Source organism: Ciconia boyciana, chromosome 1 (assembly GCF_034638445.1).
Source record: "Ciconia boyciana chromosome 1, ASM3463844v1, whole genome shotgun sequence".
Taxonomy (NCBI): Eukaryota; Metazoa; Chordata; class Aves; order Ciconiiformes; family Ciconiidae; genus Ciconia; species Ciconia boyciana.
Genome location: NC_132934.1, coordinates 194,900,102 through 194,921,881, shown reverse-complemented (window position 1 = coordinate 194,921,881; position 21,780 = coordinate 194,900,102). Strand labels below are relative to the sequence as shown.

Here is a 21,780-nt window from a genome sequence, read left to right as displayed (position 1 = left end):
AACTACCTGCCATCTCAGGCATGCCATGATCCTCCAAGGCTCACATAGATTCTGCAGAGCAGCTGCATCAGAGGGATGCCTTGCTGGTGACTCCTGCAAGGCGTTGTAAAGAGGACAGGTGCCCAAGAATTCAATGTTATAAAGACTGCACATACCAGGAGCTGAAACACCAGTGCTGTTAGGGTTACAACAGCCTGTTTGCCCTGACATTGCTGCAGGTGGGTGGGAGGGAGAGATGGGAATGAGAGTGTATCACATACTATATTTTTTTGCAAGAAAGGATGACTTACACAGATGGCAGAGAACTGGAGAAAAGTGCTTCCTTTCAGTTTAAAGTTTAATACTGAGCTTTCCCTGAATGGTGGGATATAAAGGCTTATCTCCTCCTAGATGGTCTCTCATAGCTGACTCCCTGCTCAGCATCCTGTTTTCTGAGACTCTGCTTCTTTTGATAATTCAAGAGAGAGTTGGAGAGATATAGGCCTATCCAAAGGGATATTTATTCCATCTGTAGATATGTGTAAGACAAACCACAGGAATCACTATCCTGCTGTTGCATCTTTTTCTCTTTTGCAGTGGCTTGATGGATTTGAGATGGCCAAAGTCTGATAATGTGAACCCAACACTCAGCATCCCAACTCCACAGTCACTCTTACGAACCTAGACTTAGATTATTGACAAGAATATAGATGCAGAAACATGGCTGAATTCAGTGGGAGTCAGGGGCCTGAACACTGCTGAGGACCTGAGTTTCCCGTTCTCGAGCCAGCCATCCTAGCTTAACGGCTTATTTGGAGAACATAATCTTTGCCATGAAGCTCTTGTATACTTAAGGACACCATAGGATAAGTATAATGGACAACAGTATAATTTTGAGCCTAAAATAATTATTGAAGTCCCATATCAGAACAGTTTAGTGTACAGAAGGTTGCAATAAAGAAAGCAAGGACTTAAGTGTACCATGTTTCTTGTGCCAATGGATGAAATGAGCGCACAAAGGAAATGTGATTCTTTAGTGTATGCAAATTTATTCAACTTTGCAATTATTTATTTACAACTAATGACTGATACCAACAGATGAGGTAAAAATATGAGGTATTGATATGAGTATAACATTTAAAAATGCAGTTATCATAATGTATTCTCAATGGCAATGTAACAATACAAAATACTGTGGTAGCTGAATGGTAGACATGGCATAATGTGCACTTTAAAGAAATCTTATTTCATTGATGCATGGCTTAGAGATGCCTGAAAGCACCTGACAGAGCTTTTGCAAGGGTAGGAGGACAACCCTACCTTGCTAACGGCGGCAGGAGGCACAGCGGCCCTTCCAGCTGACCAATGACTTGTCAGACAGGATAAAACCACTGTCCAGGTTTTCCCTTCATTTCCTTAAGAAATTATTTACTATCAGACAACTGCCATTCCCAGGGCCAGAAATTCTGCATCCACTAATACTGAGGCACTATTGTATTCATTTATGCAAACTAATGTAGCAGAAGTGCTCTAATTGCTTGTGTTTGGGAAAACAGCCGGCACAAAACCTGCTGCCGTGGCTACAGGCATGTGGGGAGGAGGTGCTGCTTTCTGGGATGGCGGTCCCACTGGAACCAGGGGACTGGCCCTGCCCCGCCAGCTTGCAAGCCACCGCTTGCTCCCGGGAAGGCTGGATGGGGACAGTGGTGGTGCCCTGCAGCTGGCTGGTCACTGCCAGACCTCAACACAGCCATGTAAGGGTGTGAGTGCTCCCCTGTCTTTAAGACTTAAAAACACACAACAGTTGCACATTGCAACCATTGTTGGCCATAAACTCAAGGCAGGAGCTCATGGATAGCCACTCTCCTTGAGCCTACGTACAACAAAACGTGGGTGAGACAGCTCATGGAGGAAGATGACAGTGACTTTTTTGGGTTCCTGCTGCTCCATGAGGACACCATGCTGGGTCACCCTGAGCTCCCACCAGCTTGCTTCCTTGGATTGCAGGGGTGTCCCCAACAGCACAGCCCTTATGCGTGTGCACGATGGCAGGTGGGGTTGTGCTCTAGCAGCAATGGAGGACCGCACGTTGTCCGCCCCACAGCCCCTGTACCTGGGGCAGATTCAAAGCACTGGCTTTGAAGAGACTTCCCTGTTTACTGAATCAGGGCACAAAACTGTAGCTTTATCCCGCTTAACTGACCTCATACTAAATCTTAGTGGATTTTGTTGGAAGGACTGAGCTAAAACACTGGCTATGAATGACTCAGCTGGTTTATGCAGCAATAAATAAAGTCAAAGTGAACAAATGCGATTAATGAAGAACACTATTAACAGGCTTGTACATTCTTATTGAATCACAGATGTAATGTCATTTTTGGTCTTAGGTTAGTTAAAAACAAAATGGAACCCTGCCTCAAAGGTAACGTCAACAAATTATTATTACTACTTTTAAAGCATTCTTCCATTAGCAAAATAATAGGTCCCTGAAAATGAAATGATATAATAGGCTTAAATGGCTCCTGCTTCTCATAGTCAGGGGCTAATCCTGCTCCCACCAATGCCTACAGAGGCAGGATCATGCAGATCAGTGCAATATAATATGAAAATGCTTGCTGTTACTATAAAAGCAATCTTTCCAAGCATAGTCTGCATTTAGTCTTTTAAATCTCCAAGATGTGTTTAAAAGCTTAAAAAAAAGTTTAGTTATTTGTATAGTAAGAATATTAAAAGGCATAGTATTTATCTGCACATGTTTGTGTCCACTGGCTGTGGAAAATCTGCTTTGGAGTTTCTTAACAATTAGCCATTTCTATGGGAGAAGGAAAGAACAACACAGAAACACTTACTCAGAAACTAGACAAAATGCTAAAAAAAAAAAGATTTACAGCTTAATAACCTACCAGTCTGATTTTGGACACCTCAGTACACACAACGTTACCTTGCACTCTTCAGCAATGAGCAGTTACTTTGAATGCTGCACATAGTGAGGTTCTCTAGCGGCAGATATACCATTAATTAAGGCAATAGGCAAGTTTTCAACACCTTGTACTAACAGTCACAAACTTTCTGCAGCTGAATATAAATGGCCTTCAAAATGTCTCTCTCAGTTACATTTCCATATATTTTATTTGGTGAAATGGATCCACTCATTTTTAAACGTACAGTAACCTCCTTGCTCCTTAGTTCTTCTAATTCTTCCTACATCTATTTCTAGGTACCTTCTCACAGCATACACAAACATGAAACATATTTGAGAACAGGCATTTCTGTTATTACATGGATTATGCCCGGTAGCCCTGTGATAATAGCAAACACAGCTTATGTAGCAGTGACACACTAAGAAACAAATGACAGATTCATTTAAGGTCCAACTGATGCAAGTGATTTGCACGGAGTTATATACAAAATAATTAATTTATACATATATATAGATATAATATAGATAAATATATACATACTGTACATAATTTATTTACAATTAAAATATGCTTCTTAGAAGCCTTTAAATACCAGAGTTATGTAACACACAAGTAATGGCAATAGGCTGATTTAAAAGTAATCATGATAAGAGCTCTCTGAAGAAATGTTTACTTCAATAATTGAAATTAATACAGAAGGGATGTGGCGGGGGGAGGTAAGTCTCCAGAATAAAAGAACTTTCCTATAAAATTCCTGTTTCACCTTTGTACAGACCCAGGTCTGGTCAGACTTCTGTAGCTTATATAAGATCTTTGCTTTCAGCCTTCCTGTTCCCTGCCAGACCCTAATTTACGCTCACATGCTCCCAGGAACACTTCCTCAGATTTTTGTTTCTGGTCCCTCGGCAATCAGAGGCTGAAATGAGTTTCTGATCCTGGCAACTTCTGCTGCACACAGATGTCCAAAGCCTTTGTTGTACCACTCTGGGGAATGGCCTCTGAAGAAATGGAAAGACAATTATTGAGAAACTCAAATACTCAAGAAATATGCCCCGCAGGAACGGGCTTGCCATGCTTCCTACTCCCCGCTGCCCATGGTGGTGGTGGGGACTTCAGATATTTGTCATTGTAAGTGTACTCTGAAGTTCTCCCCTGCAGTTGTCAAATAAGCAGATTTTATTTCTGTGATCACAGCATAACAGTGGTAGATGCTGAGCAGAGAAATGAGCTTGGTGGATAGAAAAAACTGCAGGAAGACTCCAAAGCAGCAAAGCTACATTGGCCATGTCCTCTGTTCCCAACACCTCCTCCCTCCCCGAGCTGGAGGTTTTTGCCCTGCTGAATGGACATCTGCTTTTTGCAGGTGGGATACTTACTTTAGGTCAATTCTGCAGATATGGGTCAGCCTGGCTTTTCCTGAGCCACATGGCTCTATCAAATACTGAGAGTCCATCACGATGGCTCGCACAGCTCCCATAAGAGGAGCCTCTTCGTGCTCCACAGAGATGGCAACCAGCATGCACATCCCCTTTGGCAAATCAGTCCTCCATGTCCTGCAGCAACACATTCAAGATGGAATCACTTTCGTAATGAAACTTCTGGGCACACGAGTAAGAACCTGAATTGAAGTCACACTTTGCTTGTCTGCCTAACTGTTGTTGCCTGCAATGCCACTGGCCTGTCCTAGGAGTCCCTGGAAGGGTTTTGTGTTCCAAGTTTGTTGTCACTATTGCTCAAAACAGGCCACAGAAACTTATCAAGCTCAGATTTTAGAGCTAGATCCCCTCCTGTAAGTGTATTAATTTTAATGGTGAGTACCACAATTTTGATAAGAACTGCTCAGAAGTTTGGGGATATATTGGTACACGAGGAGGCAAATCAACCCCCAAAACTCCCACCTTCTGAAATGACTCAGGGAAAGTTCTTGCAATTGATGCTATGTACAATATTTTCCTGAAGGACAATATCCACCTGATGCTGCTGTTGTCCCCCCACCACAGTTGGGAGTCTGACCATGATGTGGAATGGCCACCCATCTACGTTGCTGCAGGCTCCAGGTGGAGAAGTTTTGCTTCTCCACACAAGCACTTCGTAACCATCATGTGTTATAGGGCATGATAGAGCCTTTTTTGCAGAGAGACAAGTTTTGGAAAGGACATAAAGTGAGCACAAGCCATCCAACAAAGGCTGAAATGTTGGATTGCACCCATGCAGATTTACAAAAAAACAAATACAGTTTAGCACAGCAGAAATCCTCACTACTAACCACACTGACTGCTGAAACTCCAAGAACATGTTTCAAGGGCATCTGAATTAAAAAAAAAAAAGTGTCCTTTCATGACAAGCATTTACTTAATCAATCACATTAATGTACAATGCTCTTGGTGATGATAAGTATAAATGCAGCACACTTTACTAGGATGTTCTGCTGCTTATATCCACTGACACACAGCAGCTGAGGAAAGTCTCCTCAGGTGGCTGGTGGCAATTACATGATGGTCATTTGCTACCACACACTCCAAGTAACAACGGCAAAGTAGAGTCTTACATGGTTTATTTGTTGCAATAGCCAAAGGCTAAAACTTCACGTTTACTCCTTTAGGAATGATAGTGAAGTTGAGGCTCCCTTTCTTTAGGCAGGCTTTTGGTTTGCTACCAAGCAAACATTTGAACCAACATCCTCACTAACTATCCTAGAAGAACTGGTCAACCAGGCACCCACAAAGGCATCCCTTATCCATTTGCTTCCTTCCTCCTCACTGTCACTCCAAGAAGAGACATCTCGGAAAGGTCCTCCTCCTTTCCAATGCCACATAGCAAGAACCAACAAGCTTTTTGCAACTTCTGCTAACATAATCATGTGCTCGTCTGCCCTCTTCTCCCAACAGGATCTATGCTCCATGTTCTTTTCCCTTACAGGAGGAAAGAGGTATTTTCTGGACCATAGAACCACATTCTGTCTCACCACTGTTACACAACCACTGAGTACATTTTACTTGGGAAAAAGTAATATAACAGTGAAATTTCATGACCATGTCACCATACATGTCAGTTAGCCAATGATAGGTAGTTGGTTTCTTATTAGCCACATGTTTCTTTTCACAGGCAGTCAGGCTTTGGGCTGGCCTGTTAAAATGTATTTTTATTTTGAGCTCTGTCAGTCATTCCATTTTTTCCCCCCTCTCTCAAGTTTCTAGCCTCTCTGACATGCTGCAGAAGTTTTCCACTAGGTTCAGGAGACCTAGACTTTAATACTTAACATTTTTTTCTTGTTCTGTAAGCATTCTCTACACATTCTGGCATCTCACATCTTTCTCATCTGCCTTGAATCTCACAGGATAGGTCTATGCTCTTTCCTATGCTGTGAGAAGAAATGAGAAATTCCCACTGTGCTGTGTGATGTGCATCATCTTGCCATGGACTGTCTGAGACAGGGATTGTGCTACCTTGGGAAGTATCGTGTTTTAGCAGGTAAGCTGCTTTCAAGGACTGTTGAAGTTTGGACTTCAGCAGATAATTTTAACATTCTGCATTTTTCCCATATGAAATTGAGCTGTTACTCAAGACAATGCAGGAAGATACTGACTTCAGAAGGTTTTACGTGTGTCTGTGCATTAATAAAAATGATGAGCTATCCTGGCAGATGAAACACATGGAGAGTAGGAAATAACACCTCAGATCTACTGTGAAATGCTGAACCATCTACTGTGAATGCCTGCACGGTGCTTAGATGTGACTGTATCATCTTGGTAACTATGCGGCACGCACTTGGGCCATTTGTGAAGTGGAAAACTATGTATCCCAGAGACTGCAGAAGATTTATTATTCCTATTCCCAGTTATACAGCTTTAGGCTAGTTTCTGTACTTCTCTAAATATCTTACAGTAGTAAAATTGGACAGGACACCTAACTCACAGAGATGCTGTGATACTTAATGAACATTAAACACTTGAGGAATCTTTAATGAAAAGTGATGCCTGTGCAGGGCAGCTAAGAGCTGCGTCAGATCCCAGGCGTATGAAACATCGCCCCTATCCTCTTACCATTAGAGTCCTCTCAAGGGAGCCTAATCCCCTTGTTATGACTGCCAAATTTAAGGGGAAAAAAAACCCAACAAACAACCCACCAACAACTAAGTTTATCCTTTCACAGCCAAAAGTTTGATTGGGAAGGGGAAAATTGCTGTATTAATTCATGTCCCCAGAGGTGAATTATAATCTCACTGTTCACTTCCCACCAATCATAAGGTATCAAATTGACTGTGATATCACTGGCTAACCTTTCTCTAGACTTAATGATATAAATCAAAAGAGGTAAACAACAGAATCTGACAGACCTGCCTGACGGATTTTTTCAGCCCTTAAAAACCCACCAGGATTCAGTTTTATAATATGTATTTCAGTCCTTGGGGTCATTCTGCCTGGGTTAGTGAAAAGAATGAGAATTCAATGGCAAGATTTTTCTTCAACTGATGTGACTGCACAGCAGGTCTTTAAAGAACATAAAACACCATGAAACCTAATAGTGAACTAAGTGGCAAATAAGAGGACAGAATTAAGGTCATCAAAACCTCCCCACCGCTCCCAGGCAATCTTCTTGGTGCTATGCGGGGGGTCAAATTTATCACTGATTTAAGTCTATTGACTTAAATCAGTGATAAATTATATTATTTAATATATAAGCACATTATTATAATATATATTATATTATTTAATATATAAATATTGTATAAGAAAATTAATTATAAAATAATTAATTTAGCACAGTGTACTGTGGGAAGGCAAAGGAAATAGAGTAATGAAAGAGCTGATGTTTTCACATTATAAAGAACTTACAGAAAATATTTTTAAAATCTTCTACTAAGAGTTTCAATAATTCTTCCCTTATACCGACAATATCTGCATGTTATCATTCTCTAAGAGAATACTGAAGTTCATAGAAGGGATGTACTATTATAATTATTTTTTTATAGGGCTCATCTTTTTCCTTCAATCTTTGTTCCCTCTAATACAATTCTGACTCACTGGACTATTTCCTTTGTCAAAACTGCTTAGTATTTCTCTGGCACATAATTTCAATCAAATAAAGCAGAGACCAAGAACAGGAATGCACAAAATCATCCTGAAATAAGTAACTGTAGGACTGACCCTGTAAGTGAAATATGTCAGCAGCTCCACAATAGCTCCTAGCAAGCAAAGGGCCAGGATTTCAAAGGCAGAAGGTGCATAAGAGGAATTTATTTTGTCTGTTCTGTACAGGCAGATAGATAATGGCAGAACTGGGACTGAATTTAGAATAGGGATACACAGCTATACATTTATTTGAGAGATGTCATCCCCTGGAAGACAGTCAGAATACATATCTACTGCCTCTTTCTGTTCATTTGCACGCTAGGATTTTTATGGGTTAGCATTTCTTGGTCTACAAAGACTCCAACTGCAAATCTAAAATAACAACTTATATAGACACTGTATAACAACCTTAGCTTAAAAGCATCACTATCTTCTCTACTAAACATTTGGCTCTTAAACATCAAACATTCCCCAGAGAACAGCAAAAGCAGTGTAAAAAACAATTGGGTTCTATTTGCACTGTTTTGACAACAAACAAAGCTGAAAGAACAGCAACTATTATCTTCTAAGGCAGAAATGATATTTATGGCCTCAGGAGTATGTGCTGCTCAAGTTACATCAGAGAAAAGGTCACCATGCTCTAGGTGTACAATTTTAATTCCGTTTGAGAAATCAACACTGCTGCCCAGAAGTAGAGTTCTCAAACCACAATTATACAGATGCAAAGGCTGAGATAAGACCAGATCTTCTTTGTATGCACTGCAGGAAGCAAAGGTACTGGAGAACTGCCCTTAGCTTACCTTAAAACGACAAAATCTCGGACGGGATGAGGAGCCATGCTGTTCAAAACATACTGGTAAACTTCTGTCTGCTTGTCCAGGCTCTCGACCACCTTCCACTGCAAGAAGTCCTCGTCCCAGAGGTGACGTTCTCTCAGCACTCGGTTCAGGACAACTGATGGGGGGGCTTCAACTTCCACCGAGGCTTTCCAAAGCCTTAGGGGGTTCCCATCTCCAACCTGGAGTAAAGTAACAAAGAACATAAGACCCCATGATCTATATGCATATGTTCAGCAGAGGATGACTGATGAGAGAATCTTGGTATGGGTATCTGGCTTTAGCTTAAGAGTATGCATATTTCCCTGCTAACCGTTACTATTATTGCTATTGCTGCTGCTCTTCTGTATGTGAAAACAGATGCATACTAGTCCTGGATGGAAAACTGAAGTGATACATTACTTCTGCTCTCACACCAGTGTATATCTGGACCACTTCCCATAGTGCCAGTGGAGTTGCTGTATTATTTCTGGTGGGACAGACACTTTTTCAACCCCAAGCATCCTAAGTGTAATTAAGACTATGTGTGTCTAGAAGTAAAAACAGATGAAAGGAGAGACCAAAACCCTAGGCTGAAATAAAGTTACCACCTTGGGCAATCTGATGCAGTAGCTGGGACTGAGGGTCAATTAACTCTCCTGGTTAATTGGTGGAAGAGGAGAACACATGTCGCTTCACTTATGTGTCAGATACACAGATGTTTGCTCCTCAAAATAGCCGCAAGGGAAGTATTGGCAAAATGCCTTTCAAAGAAGGAACACACAAACTGCTTGCTAAGTCTTCCTAGCTCACGGCTCCTGTTACTTGTTACGCTTCCACAGCATCCAATAAGGGAAGCAGAAAGTGCTAGGCTATGTAAAAGATTAATATCCTAAATTCCACACGTACAGCATTTCTGCATGGTTTTAGGGCTGTCATATTTCAGGCAGCAAACAAGTTAACCTTAAGCACTGGCTCTTGCAAGCCCTGCTTTTCTAACCCCTCCCTACCCTGGCATCCTCACATACCAATGCTAGTGCTCCAGAAACCTCCAGCACCTCCCACAGACCCAGGATTGTGTCCCCAGAAACCCATCTCCCACCTTAAATTATTTTATGTTATAATTCCTCCTCCCCAAAGCTCTTAGTTCCCCTGTCCTCCTGCCCTAGAGCCTCAAGGGCTCCTAATCCCCTCTCTAGTCTCACATGCCCTTGACCCCAGACCTGGACATGCCCCTGTTCACATCTTACTCCCACCTCAGCCCTGTTACTCGCTCCCCAACTTCCTGCAGTCCCCCCCTGGAGATGTCACTCACAGAAGCTGCCTACAAACCAGAGTAATTGTCATTTCTTTGCCCTAACAGAGGGGTTGCACTTTCCCCAATAGGGGTAACGCTGCCTCTGGCCCCTAAGACCCCCCACCCCCTCACCATCCAGATCCACACTTCTCCCAGTGCCCTTCCCCTACCTTACTCATGGCACCCACCCCTAATCCACCCCCTCCTCTCGGTAGCCACTGCTGGTTTGCAGACCTCTGTTTTGCCGTTGCATTTCCAGCAGCCCTGAACCCCACTGTCTGCAGGGACCCTGCAGCACCCTCCTCCTGGCTGCAATGGTCTGGCCTTCCCTGCAGAAGTGATGAAGCCTGGAACAACTTCAGAAGTTTTGATAAAGGTGGCAGATATAAAAAATCCACTGGAAACAAGGACAATAGGATCAGGGATAAAAGTGGCCATATGGCTGGCCTGGCTAAGTAAAGCAGCGGGCAGCCTGAAGAGGGTTTTTAAAACGTGTGATCTGACTGTGTTCTCCAAACTGCTGGCAAACAACAGGAGATGGTCAGAAATTTTGTCTGTCCCCCAGTCAAAGAGCTTACCCAGGTAATGTTATCTGTTGTTAAACTCTCAACTCACTCTCTGGTTGTGTTGTTTGCTGTATCACTTACTTTGTCCATTTTGGAGACCTTAGCTTGCTTTGTGTGCCTTTTCTTGGAATCTCATACTTGAATCACTATTATATTACATTTTAAACTGCTTTTAGTAGTCTTCTAAGAAAAATCGTGTGCCTCATCAGACAGAAGGGTATGTATTTAGCCACGCAGCAGGTCAGGGTGTCCCATAGCTAGGCTGTATTTTGCTTTGGTTTCTTTACTGCTTCTTCCATGTCTCCCCAGATTACCTTTTTGTAGGCGAGTTCTGTGTTCTCTATACTGGAACACGTGACCCATCCTTTGAATTTCTCTTTTGCTTCTTTCTGGAGATTCTGCATGAGACTTTCCAGGTACATCTGATAGTTCCCTCCTTCCTCATCCACTTGTTTCCCGAGCTCATCCAGGGTGGGAGAATGCACTTCTGCATCAACGTAGGAGTTTCGGGACTGGGTGACCATCTCGTGCGGGACCTGTGCCACAGAAGGGAGGGAAAACACACAGGGAAAACCTCTTGCTGAGAACTTTTCCTTAAGGCAATGGCTGATGGATCATTCAGCATGCAATTGCAATGAGCCTATGATCTGTAAAATGGATACCTATTTCTGTCTTCGCTTATTATGCAAGATGAGAAATCAAGGGAGTATAATGAAACAGTCCATGGCTCAGAATAGCATTAGTCATGCAGAAACGTATTAGACTGACCAACTGTACATCAATACACCTGTGTTACTCCTCTAGCCCCCAGAAATGTTGCCTTGTGCTTCTGGGGAAGGGAGATATGAGCATTAACTCTCCTCCAGCTGCAGTGAAAGATGCAGGTAGACTGCATCTCCCTATGTAATTTTAACTCTATTGCATGACACAGAAATAAAGTGTATCAGCTCTTCTTTTTGAGATTAATAAGTTTTAATTGAGGTGCTAAAAGCATTATAATAATATGAAATGTTAAACCAGCAGATTTTTATTTTAATTAGACTAAAATTTCCTAATCCAGTAATTTGGGTTGAAAACTGCTACAGGGTAATTACTCTGCATTTTTAATAGTTGCGTCTTTGAATGCTAGAAGGGAACAGCCATAAAGAAATGAGATAAATAAACTTTAGATGAAGCAAGTTTACAAATAAGTGAGGCACCATCAATCTCTGACCTAATACAAGACAGAAAATGTAAGCATAAACATAAATACTTCAAAGGATGCTGCATTATGTGGCCATGAATAATGCTGTTTGAGTCTCTCACTCACCTCAAAAAGTTTGTTGCATTCCATTATCATGTGAGCAAGTCCCTGAGTAGCTGCCAGGTTTTCACTGAGGTCCTTCTGATCTGGCTTCCCTGTTGCATATTTCTTCTGTATTACTCTGTAATTGAATTCAGTGTCTCAGGTAAAAAGAGCTGAATCTTTTTAATATGAAAGCAAACAGCAGCAGGATGTTCAGAACACCAGAGAGAAAAGTCTATCTTTAGTTTTTATTTATCACAAAGATTGCTCAGACTGTTGGGCCTATTTTAAAGGAAAGGTTATGCATGTCCTGCATTAGGTGTTGTACATTTTGGAATGGACTTCTAACAGACACGATGTACAGTGGTTTACGTTGTTACTGCTTAAAGCACTTGCTCAGACGCTGGTTATACACATACATGACCAAGAACCTCAGTGTATTCTGAATGAGACGGGGGAAAAAAAGAAGTCAGAAGGGACATCAAGTGGGGACCACTAATGTTTAGCAGGGTCTATGCCCTGTTTACTCTACACTCACCATGTTACACACCTTCTTAATGTGGCCTGAAATAAACTCAGTTTCCCACGTGGCAGAATGTAGCCAGAAAATACAGAGTGAAAAACCACGCACTGAAAATCTATATATTAAAAATCTTTAAAACATGGTCAATCTTTGACTTCACCCAGAGCAAAATCAGGCTTCACAGAAGCCAACATTACTTATGCCAAACTCACTAGTGCCCCACTGAAATTTTGCATAAAAAGCAAGCACTGCATAGTCGCAACAGCCAGACAGAAGTGCCTGCTGGGCTTGTGAAAACACCTCTGTGCATGTACAAGTGTGCTTCTGGCTCTGCAGCATGGACTTTCCCCTCTCACTGAAGCCATGCCCTGTGTAATGTGTGCTGGGAAGCAGATGCTTTGGAAAGTTTTATCCTGCATACCTTTCGAAACACTGAAAGCATCATTTTGTATTAAGGATATGACTGTTTATAGTGGTGAGAAGAAACTTACCTCGGTGAGCTTTCTTTCTTCACTATATTGAGATGGAAGAGGGAAGGGGCCAGACAAACAGCTATGTTCATAGGAGTCATCTGATTCTCCTCCACAGAGGTGACGTCGCTCAGGAAGCACAGCAGAGTCTGCAAAACCTCCCGGTTCTCATCGGACATCAGCATGATGGCTGCCTGCACCGCCTGCAGCCGCTGCTCCTTGGGGACGTCTGAGGAAAAGCAAGGGACATTCGGGGGTCAATTGTAAGAACAGATAAGGAGCCAGGAACAAGACAGAGTTAACACAGGCATTCACACTCTGAGAATGGCTTTCTGAAGAGGCAGATGATGGGGAACGAAGGGGCGAAGACCAGCTGGCTGTTGGAGGGCTGTGGTATTTGCTACTCCATCAAGCACAGCTCACCTAGCCAGTGTATGACATTTCTCTTCTCGTTTGAAGGCTCTTCCCCAAGAAAGAGACTGAACTTCATTTAAAGTTTACGAAGGGAGAGTAGTACTCAGTACTCATATCTTTAAATGGTATTTTTCAGGTTTCTTTTGTCCCCTGGGAAGACAATTCACAGAGAAGACCACCGGCCAGCCCTTCAAGTCATAGGTAAAGTTAGGCAACTGAGAGTTTTAGGGAAATGGAGAAAGTTTCATCAATGCTACCCCATATAGATTACTACAGTAATCATCCCCAATCCTCTGCATTACAGCAAACCAAGCCATTGCGGATATATGAAAAAGGTCCTGGATATATGAAAAAGATCTTCAGCGAGTCTCAGAAAATCAGAAATCCCTTGCCAATACACTCGGAGAGGAAAAATCCTTCCTAACTTCACATTAACAATTTGTTAAACAGGATGAAGGGGAAGAAAAACTCCCAGCTACAGATTTATTTAATTGCAGACATTATGAAATACAATTGGTATCCCAGAAATTTGCAACATTTTTCTCTCTGTGAAAGGAGTTTTTTCAGTACTGTCTAAAACAGAAAAATATATTTGTTGTTGGTCACATGGAAAAAAAACAAACCTGTTACTCATTCTTAATCCAAACGTTGGTCTCCAGTGTCTACAGAGCCTATCTTTTCCTGTTCCCACCTTGGTTTAAACAGACCCATCCTCAAGTCTTTCTGAAGTCCTTTAAAGTACTGGCGGAGTTCAAGAAAATCTTTCCTAGCACTTTTTTTCCCATCCGATCAGTGTAAAGAAGAGTTATTCAGACTTCCTACTGCAGTACCATGCAGGGTTACAGAGTCAGCCTGTGCCCCTTTTTTACAGCATTTTTTTGTTGGCTGGTAGCAATGTTTCACTGTTCAGCCTTTTGGCTGTTATGAATCCTAATGCCAGGCTCCCGACTCAGAGATGGGGATCCCTTCTGGCTGCAGACCAAATAACACTGATGCCATTGAGATCTGCCATGTCTCTCTTCCTTTGGCAAGGGGGTAGTTTACTTGCAGTCTCTCCTGTGGCAAGACAGGACATCCCCAGTTTTCATCAAGGGACAGTTTAAAGGCGATTTGTTTCCAAGGACATGTAGAACATGTCCTTCTAGTGGATAATCTTCTCCTTGGCCACTTCACTATGGAAACAATTGTGATTGCCATTTTATTAACACCAAGAATTTCTGTTGCTTTTCTGAACAACCTCACTGATGTGTGTGTAGGCAGACAAGACCTGCAACTTGTGAGCAGGAAAGAAGAGGGGGAAATGATGGTCCAGGGCTAGGCACCGACTGTTTCAGTTCACTTGTGTCCCAAGACATCACGTATGACCAAATCCACTAAATTTATTTGCGATGCTGTCTCTTACATGCAGGATCACAGCATTTCTCTACCAGCTACAGACACTGTGATGTTAAACACATTAGTGGCTATGCGCCACAGACAGATTTTTACAGTAAAGGGAGGCACAGAAGTAACTTAGATTCTTTAGCACTGGGATTATACAGTGTTTAAAAATGGCTTTCTATTGTTTTGGCAGCTGAAATGTCTGCAAGTGAAAAGACTAGACACACTTCTCTTTAGTGCTTCCAATTATTTGGCTTAGGCTGGCTGGGTATGCTTTTCTGCATCTGCCAGAGCTGACTGGCCTTCATAACGGACGTTGTCAGGAAAAAACTCTAATTCCTCTGGCTTTTCAGTGTTTTCCTCATTGTTTATTTCTCCCTCAGTCTGGAGAAGAGATACACAGTCATTTCCTGATTTACAGGGATTTTCATCATTCTGATGCATTTGAGTCTCAGATTTTGCTGAAGATTGCTTATGCTGAAATGAAAAGAAGAAATCCCCTGGTTTTTTTTCCTTTCTCTATGAGATCTTTACATAGGAGCTGAGGATGTAAACGAAGGCAGCTTGGTGCTTGCACGTACGTTTTATTGACTATAATGAAAAGGCAAATTATCAAAAGTCACAGCAAGGAAAGGGACTGCACAGGCTCATGTTCTTATGGTCAAGTACCACTTCTCCATGCCCAGAAGACTCACTTGTATTGAGATGTCTGCATGAAATGGGCCCACAGTTTAAAGAAATCTGACAAAAACATGAGTCTTCACGCTTTTTATGTCCACGATAGCCTATCCTTCTGGCTTCTCTCTGATTGTGAGGCTGATATTTTCAAAGCTTCTCAAGATTTGAACAGTCTTTCCATTAAATTTGCTAGTGTTTTGACATTGAAACTTTTAGGCAGTTCTAAAAATCTCTCAGTGAAAGATTTTGAGGGCAGAGAAGTTATTTTATACATCTCACAGGTGACCAGAAAGAATCCCACCCAAGTTAACATACCAAAATTACTTACAATATATTATTAGAATATATAATTTTATATAATTGTTTATAATAATAAAAATATTGCAACTTACATTGGTAGATGTGTAGAAAAGTCTCTCCTAGCTTACTTGTGAGTAGAGGTTCTGGCAAGTCCCTGAAAAATTGCTTTACCATGTCTGCCACATCATATGCCGATTGGTCTTCATAGCTGACATTTTCTGGGGAGCTCTCATTCATCTGACGTAGGGCCTGGATTCGGGATTTCACTCCAGACTTTCGAAACAGACCCACCTAAAAAAGCACCGTATTGAATTGAGTCTTACTTAAAGAATATATATATATATTAAAAAAAAAAAAAATCTATTACAGGAGACTTAGATCATGACCAAAGCTTGAGTTGCTTATTTTACTCTAGGCAAGAGCAAGAAAACCATGTGCAAGTGCAATGGTCATGACTTGCACATAGTCTTGCAGGCAAGTGCATGCTCTCACGGCAGGACTGTAAGAGTTAATAACGCTGCTGCTCTGTATCCCATTCTAGAGGGAGAGTTCAGAGTGCATGTGGTTTCCCTGCTGCCTGAAGAGTTTAAGCAAAACGCTCAGCTGATATAAATCAGCAGTGGCTTGCTTGGCTTGGGTGACTGTCTGTTGATTTACTCCAGCTGAGAATCTGGTTCCTCATGTTTATTTGGGTATATATTTTGAAGACTAACATGAAAATATTATGCACAGCTAAGTAATAAATGCTGTGGCAAAAGATTAGTACATCCTGGTAGAGCTTTAAAATCAAGACCAAATCTATTTTTTCCCCTTCCTGCTCTCTGCTTCCAACAGTTCCCCCAAATCCCACTGAAAACCCCAGTTCAAAAGCAGGGGCCACAGAGGGACTACTTGTGCAGTGTCACTAAGATACATTTTTATCCTGTTTGCTTTCTATTCTAAAGGAAGCGGTAATTCTTGAAATGATGCCTTCATGGCAGTGCTGCCCTTTTATGTCCTTCTCACCAGTGGAATTCCCCCGGGGTGAATTCCTGAGCCTCACCACATTATTTATTCCCAAGTGAGTTTACAGGGTTTCATTTGGGAAGTGTTAGCACTGTTTTCATTCAGTTTTGCAGGGGAAAAGCTGAAATATTGAGAAAGACCTACAAAAAAGCCACATTTCAGGTTTGGAGTTATAGACTTCTGTTTCTTCATACCCGCTGTCTTGCTGGTGGTCTGTTCAGCTTTCTGCGTGGCATAGTCCACCAGCAAAAATGTGTAAAGGCAAGGACATAATGCCTCTTGGCCTTCCTCCCCTCACTTCTGCCAGCACAGAGTTCATGTAGGTCCCTCCTCTCCCTAGAATGCTTCCCATGCTCAGGAACATGGTATTTAGTTTTAACTTGCACACTAATGACACTAATTACATACTATGGAGCTCTGTGAGGGAATGTATTTATTTATATGGAGATGAACTGCTACACCTGACTGGCTGTGAGCAGCTCTTCTGCTGTGTCTTCTTGTTGAAGAATTTAGCATTGCTTGTGTGCTGTATTTATGTGTAGGAAGTAAAGAACTGGAGCGTGCCCTGTGTACATCCCAGTGCACTGTATTTCTGTTCACAGGTGAAGCTCTGCTCTTCGTTCTGACAAGAGCATACAAGAAAGAGCATCTGGTTCTTTTCATCTGTTTTTCCCTTTCCCATTCTCTTCTTCTTTTTAAATCCCTTTTCCTCTTAGAAATGTGTGCTGAAGATGCAGAAGGACTCATGCTAATTCTATCCAAAAAATACAGTTTTGGCATGTGGTAGATAAATGTCAGAGCAGAGGCTCAGTTCTCTGCTTTTGATGGAAAGTATACCTTGCTGGTATAAAGAACCTTTAAAAACTTCCAGATAAGTCTGATTCAAGAGGTCAGACATCGAATCTCTCCTGCTGCACATCATTCTGCTACTCTTGATCTCTGTTTTCGTTTAATGATATTTATCCAAACTCCTATTTCCCTCTTTCTTGGAAAAAATAATAATTAATCAAAAGAGGACTTGATAGAAAAAGATGTTTTAGGCTCTGTTCTGCAATATTACAGACTTATTCTGTAAATAAAATGGGACTATAAATCCAGTGATTTATCAGAGGTTAGTCTGGCCCAATCTCTTTATTATCCTCATGCTGTGGATCATCTGCCCTGCAAGTAGCCATATGATGCATGACAGAAATAAAGATGCAGTTGACAAAGGCGAAGCAGTTTCTATTTCACAAGTTGAAACTGAATAATATATCCTACAAATAATGGTGAGGCTCCTCATACCATCTTAGACACTTCAGTGCCAGGAGCCAGACCTTACAATGATTTAGAGCAACCTCAACTTTACCAAGTGCGTGCAGTAGAAACTCTGATGCCTGTTCAGGACTCTAGACTGCCTTCTGCAGTGCACGGAAGAGACACATAAGCAAGATGCTGGGGGAGACTGGAGGCTGCTCAGACCTCTGGCTGGGCATTAGGAGACTTTGAATTAAATGGGAACAAAAGGAGTTACTGTAAAGCAGAGAAGCTGAATTGCCTGGAGGGTTTTGGCCTAGAAAGGTTTTTGCTGGCAAGATGTTTTAAATGGTCCCAATCTGTAATTCTCCTTCTTCATTTTCTATTCAGTAGTTTCCCAATTCCACTCTGAGCGGAAACTCAAGCTGAGTTGAAATGGCCCTTCACATAGCTCTGATGCTTCCCAGCAACTAAACCCTCCCTCTCGGAGCAGATATTTGTCTGAGACTGCCCACGGACACTCCTTTTGACCGCCTCAAATCTCTCAAGAGCTTTTTATTTCTCTTTGGTTTTACCCTCCCTTTTACTTTCTCCCGCATTTATCCCCCGTCTCTTTTCTCTTCCTTCCTATTGCTCTGACATTTAGCTGACAAGCCCATCCCTATCCCCACATCTCCTGTTCCTCCTACTTGGGCAAGTGTCTCCTCCTCCAGTCCCATCACTGATTCCAGGCTTGCTGCATCACTTTTCTTCCTACACTGGGTTTCCCCGCTCAGTACACAAACCCAGATTACCACAGCGATAACCAGGCATGTCAGCTAACTGACTATATTGCTTCGAGTTGTCTCTATGCATCTTCCCCTTCCATCCCCTATTAATACATTTCCAACAGGCTATTCCTCCCACCCCTCAACTCCCATACTATATATGGTAGGCAGAACTCATCTCACCTCACTTTTGACACCCAGGAGTTAGATGTCAAGGTCTGACCACTATAGGCTCTCTTTACAATCGACAGAGAGAAAGGCTAGGAAGGGCCTGTGTCTCCCCACTGGCTGTAAAGGGAAACAGCTGTGATTTACAGCCAGGCATTTAATTTTTAGACTTCCATTTTGGGAAAGATGACTGTCACCCAACAAAACAACCTGAACAGTAACCAGAATGGTGATCAGAAAATGGAAAGATTCAGAACTGACCACTTCCACCCTTTTTGTGTGCTCAGAGCTAGAAAAGCAGCAAAGTCTGTGGATTAAAATACTGGTTGCTCCTTTTGAACTTACAACTATCTAAAAGCAGTTACAGAAGAGGTCATATGACATGAGGTCAATAATAGTAGAGGACTGAACTCAGTCAGCCAGGGGGTTTCTCCCAGTCCTGTGTTCATAAAGATACATATCCTCATCCTTAGGGGAAGAACAGTAAAAATATGCTTGGTATGTCCATGCTCTGTAGCTTAAGGGAATCAAAAAGTCTGAAATACTTTGAGCATGGGGGTCTTCCAGCTGGCTTGTTGCAGCTAAGAACACTATAAAAGGAAACGTACCGTAATGGCTTTGGCATTGAACCCCTGCTGACCTAACTCTATCTGGATATCTCTGACTTTGTCAACAGAATACTTTGAATATTTTGCTGAGTTTGCTCTCTATTCTTGGACTTTTCTTTCTTTGCTAAGTAAATAAAACCTTTTGTACCATATCTTGTGAAATGGTGAATGTAGTTAACCCCCAGTGGCAACGGTCAAGCATAAGCAGTGCAGATACAGGTAGAAACTCGGAGTCCTGAGCTCTGATTCAATAGACACAAAGATTTCATGTCATTCCTTGAGGTAGACTATTGTACACAAATCAGCAGAACTGTTATAGCTACAAGAATTCAACAGGTTAGCTGGATACAAATCTCAAAATGGCAAACCATTAGTATTGGCACCAGGTATCAAATCACCAGAGGAGATCTGGGCCCAGCATGAGATATAACAATCTTCAAATAATTCTGGTACTAAGTACAAAAAGGTTCACCATTGCTTGCTTAGGGTAGCTTTTCAGAAAAAATCAGCCGAGTGCCTGGAGTAAAATTCATACCTGATCTAGACAGTTGCTCCGTAAGTAGCGTAGTGCTTGCTGTATGCTCTGGGGAAGAGGCTGTCCTGTTCTCTGGACGTGAACTATCAGAGGCACACCAAAGACGTTCTTGTCCTTGTAGTCAGGGACTTTCATCCTCTTCATGAACTTTGGCACAGACCTGAAAATTAACATGAACAGGCTGCATGAAAATATCAGAGTATTTACACAGTCTCTTTGAGTAACACTGCTGGCAGATATTGGCAACTGGAGCCACCTCCTTTTTTATAAAGATGGTGAAATAACATTTAATGCACAATACACGGAGACTTTACAATCTGTATAATTGATGGATTTCTTGACAACTTTTATAAGGAGATGGCCTCTGGCCCTAAGATATAGCAGTAACAACCTGTTCTAACAAAAAACTTTTACTACGCAGTTGTCATCCAGCTGAAGCCAACATGGTTTACAGCATCCATTAGGGACTTAAAGAAATGGCACAGCAAAGCATAGTGGAGAGGGTATCTGAGAGAAAAGGAGGTTCAGTCCTCTAACATGCTAAATGATTTTTATACTACTAGTTATGTGATTTAGCATTTCTATTGACTAACAATTTACCGTAATAAATGATGGTGGGAAATCCCTATGTGCCAGATTCATCCCTGGTATTATGTGATTTATTCTGGTTGAGTAACTCAAGTGAAGCTGGTGAGCTTGCTTTCTTCCAAAAATGATGGTGAAAATGAGAACAAACTGGATTCCCTTTGTGGGAGTCACGACTGCAGTGGAATTAAAAAAAAAAAAAAAAAAAAGGATGAATATGACCTGAATGTGACAAAAATTCTTCTCATCTGTGTGGGAAGGAGATAAAACTTGGATTAAATGACCTACCGAAGGAGTACAGCATATAACTTTACAGCTCTTTAAAGTCCCACTCTTGTAAATCCTTAGAGACTGATTATACAAACTGAAGAAATATTTGTCAGGAGGGAAAACCTCTGTACAAACAGCAGGATCTAGAATTTGCTGTATTCTAGTCTGCTTATTTGGAGTTGGTTAAGGTGAGATTCATTTCAGTACAGACGTCAGCTAGCTGCAGGGAGCTGCACGAAAGGAGAACAGCAATCTGGGGGTTCATCTTACTGAATTTTAGCTCTCTAACGGAGATTAGAAAGAGTTAGCAGTCCAGGCTGCCTCTACACAAACTGTGGAGCAAGGCACCTCTGCAGGGTGACCCAAACCCTGAGCCTTGGATAGAATGAGCTGCCTTTGGAGTTGCCTGTCTTTTCCCACTGACCACAGACAGCTGACCGGACTTGCTCATAACTTTTCAGAGTGGCTGATGTCAGTGAGGTGAATCTCACATGTAGTCCCTTCTATCTATTTTTCCATTTCTAAAGGAAAACTTATCTTATCTAGCTCACAGCTGAATTTAGCGGGATTTTGGTGAAGTGCTTTGAACACGGAAGTCACAATGTAAATGTCAAGTCATATTATTTTTGGACTCAGTGTCTCTGTGTATTAGGGAAAGTTTCTGTTATCCTTTTGATTATTTCTCAGATACTTATAATCTCTTATCTATGCTCATTTCCATTCCAGTGTACTTCAGTCTGCATGGTCCATCAGGGTTCGTATACTATTAAACATGCAGATTTCTGTAGCCATTTGCTACAGAAGGAGCCACATTGCCAGCATTCATGTCCATCTGCCCTTCACTCTGCTCTCTGAGTGACCAGGTAGCTGTTACAGCTGCTACGGCTGCAAGCTCCCTCTAACGCA

The 21,780-nt window shown here is 41.9% G+C and overlaps 1 protein-coding gene across 5 annotated transcripts in view; it reads right to left on the bottom strand.

Annotated features, from left to right (window-relative positions):
- Positions 1-1,027: 1,027 nt before the first annotated feature.
- The window catches only part of STARD13 (StAR related lipid transfer domain containing 13), a 147,864-nt gene continuing 127,111 nt past the window's right edge, over positions 1,028-21,780 (bottom strand). For all 5 annotated transcript variants that reach the window (XM_072850367.1, XM_072850366.1, XM_072850369.1 and 2 more), the window contains exons 7-14: positions 20,020-20,179; positions 15,793-15,991; positions 12,950-13,157; positions 11,960-12,074; positions 10,965-11,186; positions 8,773-8,990; positions 4,277-4,453; positions 1,028-3,898 (exon numbers count right to left, since the gene is read on the bottom strand). In XM_072850367.1, the coding sequence (XP_072706468.1) occupies positions 3,781-3,898; positions 4,277-4,453; positions 8,773-8,990; positions 10,965-11,186; positions 11,960-12,074; positions 12,950-13,157; positions 15,793-15,991; positions 20,020-20,179 (1,417 nt within the window). In that variant the 3' untranslated portion in view covers positions 1,028-3,780. The remainder of the gene's footprint in view (positions 3,899-4,276; positions 4,454-8,772; positions 8,991-10,964; positions 11,187-11,959; positions 12,075-12,949; positions 13,158-15,792; positions 15,992-20,019; positions 20,180-21,780) is intronic.